General features: G+C 40.6%; 1 protein-coding gene across 1 annotated transcript in view; it reads left to right on the top strand.

Moving 5' to 3' along the window:
- Positions 1-5220, top strand: part of NPHP3 (nephronophthisis 3 (adolescent)) — a 55964-nt gene that overhangs the window by 40573 nt on the left and 10171 nt on the right. The window contains exon 17 of the mRNA XM_006902547.1: positions 915-1079. Coding sequence (XP_006902609.1) covers positions 915-1079 — 165 coding nt within the window. The remainder of the gene's footprint in view (positions 1-914; positions 1080-5220) is intronic.

The following is a 5220-nucleotide window of genomic DNA, read 5'->3' as shown; positions in this document are numbered from 1 at the left end:
CCTGCCCTGAGCTCCCACCCCTGCCCTGAGCTCCCCAACCCCACCACTCTGAGCTCCCACCCCTGCCCTGAGCTTCCCACCCTGAGTTCCACAAACCCATCACCCTGAGCTCTCACCCCGGCCTTGAGCTCCCCTTAACCCGCCACCCTGAGCTCCCACCTCTGCCCTGAGCCACCACTCCTGCCCTGAGCTCCCCACCCCTGCTCTGAGCTCCCCATGGCCAGGTCCTGCTCCTGTCTATGGGGTTCCCTCCTTTTTTGCAAGCTCAACTGTGCCTTTGAAATGTTTTATTACATGTTATCTTATGATAATAGTATCTATAGCAAGAGGGCTAGCCTACTGTCTGTCTTCCCAGAATCTGCAACTCTTGTTTAATAATCCAGCTTTAATTTTCACTGAAATTTCTTCTCTGGGTGTCTTTTCTGTGTTGTGCTAGATTGTATGTTTTCATGTGCTCTGTTGATTAATACCTTTTAGAAAGTTATATGAAATCTGCTTCTGAGTTTGACAGATCGTTTGTTAAGGCCATGGTCTTTGCAGTTTCAGAAAGCTGGACAATGACTAGGCATGATAGGAGAAGAATTGATACCTTTGAGCTGTGGTGTTGGAGAAGAGTATTGAATATACTATGGACTGCTAGGAGAACAAACAGATTCATACTAGAGAAGGTGAAGCCAGGCTGCTCCTTGGAGGCAAGGATTCTCAAGCTTTGTCTGACATACTTTAGACATATTGCAAGGCAGAATCAGTCCTTGGAGAGGGACATCATTCTTGGGAGGGTGGAGGGACAGCGCAGGAAAGGATTGATAAAGAATAAGCTAAAAAGTCTAAAGGAATTACTGTGCCGTTTTTAGTGTCTGTCAGTTACAGATGGACCTGCTTCATTACCCCTGACCAGCTGTCTCTTCTCTTAGATTCTCTGCCTTGTCAACGTCAGTCACAACGGTGTGAGCGAGTCGGAACTGATGGAGCTCCACCCTGGGACCTCCTGGGTGACCTTGGCCTCCCTTATTCACACCTTACACAATATGCCTTTGCTGGCTTTCGGCTGTGGCTTGCTTAAGTTTCAACATCTACAGGTAAATGGATTTTGTTTTTGTTGTTTTGTTTGTTTTTTTTAAATTGATAGGTACAAGCATATCGCTGCATAGTTTGACAGAGCTGAAGAGCTTTAAACTACAAGACAAAGTTGGAGTTTATGACAGTGCTGAAGAGCCTTACATTACAAGACAAAGGTGAAGTCTGAAATTGTGTTACAAGAATTTATGCAGTGGCTTTCATTAGATGGGCTTTAGCCAGTGGTAGACTTGTGCAGTATCTTGACGAGGAAATGAACACTTGGAAAAGTATTTTATTTCAGAAACAAGAAAGGAATACAATGATCCCCTGAAGAACTAGTCGGTACCCTGCCCTGCCCCGTCCTCATCGTGTCTGGTATTCTTTAGCCCATTGCTACAGTCACTGTGTCAGTCTTGTTGAAGATCTTCTCTTACACTCACTCTCCACCTTTTCCTACATGATGTCCTTCTTCCAGGAATGTTGTTGTTGTTAAGTGCTGTCAAGTCATAGACTCATAGTGACCCTTTGTGTGAAAGATCTGAACACTGTATAACTTTCATTGTTTCTCTAAGTTCATAGAGTCTCCAGAGGCAAACTGTTTCAGAGGTGTAAGCCTAGCCTCTGGTGATAACATGCCCAACTTAGGTGAGACAAGTTTCCCTGTTCTAGCTTCCAAGGAGAACCATGATTGCACTTTCTCCAAGACACATTTGTTTATTCCCTGAAAGTCCATGGTATAGTCAGTACACTTCACTGATACCACAGCTCAAATTCTTCTTCTGTCCTCTTTATTCATTGTCCAGCTTTCAGATGCATAGCAAGTGGTTGCAAAGACCAAGTGCATCTGAGTCCAAGGCCTGGTTAAGTGCACCTTAGTCTTTAAACTGATATCATTGCTCTGTAGCACTTTGGAGATGTCCTTGAGAGCAGATTTTCCTAATACAGCTTGTCTCTTTGATTTCTTGATTGTTGGTACCAAGGGAGTTGTTGTGGATCGAAGTCAGATGAAATCATTGACAATTTTAATTTTTTTATATTATGATGTTGCCTATTGGTCTGTGATGAGAATCTTTGTTTTCTTGATGTTGAGATGTAATCTGTATTGAAAACATACACTTCAAGTCTTCCTCACTTTCTGCAAACAAGGTAATGTTATATGCATAATACAGGATATTAATGAATCCTTCTGCAAACCTGATGTCACATTCTTTTTCATAAAGTCCAGCTTCTTGAATGATTTGCTCAGCATGCAGATAAAATAGTTAGGGAGAAAAGACAGAGCCCTGGCACATGTCTTCTTGATTTTAAACTACACAGTGTTCCCTTGCTCTGTTCAGACAACAGTTTCTTGGTCGAGGTGTAGGCTTCACATGGGCACAGGTGTAAATGGATAAACAACTGGTTCTTGCCATCAGCAGGACCAATTTGGAAAAAGTTACTTTTACATGCACTTTCGTTACATATCTGGAAGGCAGTGAGATTGCTTTTCCTTTCTCTATGTGGTCAGAGGTTTTATACCTCAGTCACCTGCTAATCTTCTTGACATATTATCATCCTGCATTCCGAGTCACAAGGCTTTTCATCCAGGAAGGACAGTTCACATATTACTAAGAAACAATTTCTAGAGACAGCCCAGGTTTCCACAGTGTCCGGTACTAACTTGTGTGCCACATTACTGTCTCTCTTGCCAGAGTTTCTTCTTCAGGGCATCGGTTTGCTTTTTTTGGATAAAAGTGGTACTTATCATCTCAGTGTAGATTCTCCCTTCCTTTTCCAAGCCGTAACATTTGCCCAGGATATGAAATCATAGTCTAAGGTTGGGGTTCCAATAGCCACACACAAACTACTTGCAACACCAGCTTGTCTACCATACAGGAGTAGCAGGCACAGAGTAGTTAAACATGTATATAGTGATTAGGAGGCAAACAAGATGCTAAATCTCATTACAGAGAAGTTGACTAGCAGTGACAGCTGAAGCTCAAACAACAGGACGCTGAATCTTCTCAGAGGGAGGTTAACCAGTAGTGGAAGTTCAAACTCAGGTGGAGTGTAAAACTTCAGACTTCATTTCATCTTATCTTGTGCTAGAATTTAAACAAAAGTCCTGAATTTTACTAATACGATGCTTAAAAATTCAGTGTTCTAGGATTCTCACCTAGCTATAGTTTGTTGTGATTAGCAGTCCTCTTCTGATATAACATAGGAAGCCTATGGACCATAAAGGAGCCCTGTTAGATATAGCATGGAGGTAGAGCTCTGAGATTGGAAGACACTAAAAAATAAGGATAAAAAGCGTTGATATCTATGAATAGTTGGAACATGGAATTCACAAAATATGACCCTAGGAAAATAGGACGTAATAAAAAATATCGATATTTATAGGTATCAGTGAGTGGAGGTGGACTGGTATTGGCCACTTTGAATCAGACAGTTGTATTATCTGTTATGCTAGCAATGAAATTTGAGGAAGAATGGTGTACTCATAGTCAAAGGCCATTTGAAAATTCATCCTGAAGTTCAGTGCTGTGTGTGCTAAGATTCTATCCACATGCTAACATGGAAGGCCTGTTAATATAATGATTATTCAAATATACACACCAATAAATAAAGAAAAGATGAGGTAATTGAAGGTTTCTACCAGCTTTTGTAGTGTGAAGTTGTTTGAACATGAAATCAAGTTCCATTAATAATAATTGATAACTAGAATGAAAAAATTAGAAACCAAGAAGGAGGATTGGTAGTTGGAAATTATGGACTTGGTGACAGAAATGAGGCTAGATATGAAATGACTGAGTTTTTTCCAATAAATTATTAATTCATTGCAAATTCCTTTTTTTAAAAAACACAGAAACTGTACACACATAGTAACTACATAGGAATCAGAACAGCTGTGGGAAGAATTGATAGAGAAACTCAGTAATAGCAGTCAAAACCATGCCAGATACTAACTGTGGAACAGACCATCAGTTAGAAGCTGAAGAAGATTAAAACATAAGAACTAAAATACCACCTTGAGCCTATACCATCTGAATTTAGAAATCATCTCAAGAATAGGTTTGAGGCATTGAACACTGTGGATTGAGACCAGGTGAGCTGTGGAATGACATCAAGGATATCATCCACAAAGAAAGCAAATGTTCAGTACAAAGACAGAAGAGAAAGAAAAGACGAAAATGGATGTGAGAAGAGACAATGAAAACTGCACTAAAACATCAAGAAGCCAAAACAAAGGGAAGAAATGTCAAACTAAAAGAGATGAACAGAAGATTTCAAAGGGAAGCTCAAGAAGTAAAAACAAAGTGTTACATAACAAAATGTGTTATAACACAAAAAGTGTTATAACAAAATGTGTAAAAAGCTCGAGTCAGAGAATAAAAAAGGGACGAACTCGCTTGGCATTCTCGAGCTAAAACAACAGAGAACTAAATGCAAGCCTTGAGGTGCAATCCTGAAGAATGCTCTGAGCAAAATATTAAATGATCCAGGACGCATCAAAAGAAGACGGAGGGGACACACAGAGTCACTGCACCAACAAGAAAAGGGCTTATGCTCCATTCAATCAGTTAGGCTCTGTACACCCAGCTCTTTACCCCGCAATGACCAAGCTGACGTGGGCATATTCTTTCTGAGCCTTCCACAGGGCTGTGAACAGATGGGGCAGGCGTTTGTCTGTATGAGATATTAGACATAGAAGAAAGGTTTCATAATTCTGTGATTTTACAGCCTCTGAAAACCCACTGGAGGGTCAACTGTGAGTTGGTTCTAACTCAACACAGAACAGTAGCATTTTCGTCACCTGCGTCACATTGGTTATTATTTACTCAGCAACATTATGTGCAAATGCAAACAAAATGTATAAAAATGCCAATGAAATCTTCTGTTAGAATTCGCCATGTATCTGTGGATTTAGCGTGATTACACTGGCTTCATTTTTTCCTTCATTGTCTATTTTAGCTACGCTTGGCTCTGTTTAGTGGCTCCCACCTCCCTGGTTTAAGATTTTTAATATATTAGCTAAGCATTTGTATGACATTTTGGTTTGTTTTCTTAAAATTAATGTGGTATTGTTGTTATGTGCCGTCGAGTTGCTTGCGACTCATAGCGACCCTATGTACAACAGCCCTAAACTCTGCTCTGTCCTGTGCCAATCGCACTGTCTCC

This window comes from Elephantulus edwardii, unplaced genomic scaffold (assembly GCF_000299155.1).
Source record: "Elephantulus edwardii isolate Elephantulus edwardi_28Jun2011 unplaced genomic scaffold, EleEdw1.0 scaffold00427, whole genome shotgun sequence".
Taxonomy (NCBI): domain Eukaryota; kingdom Metazoa; phylum Chordata; class Mammalia; order Macroscelidea; family Macroscelididae; genus Elephantulus; species Elephantulus edwardii.
This window is presented reverse-complemented; position numbering and strand designations above follow the sequence as displayed.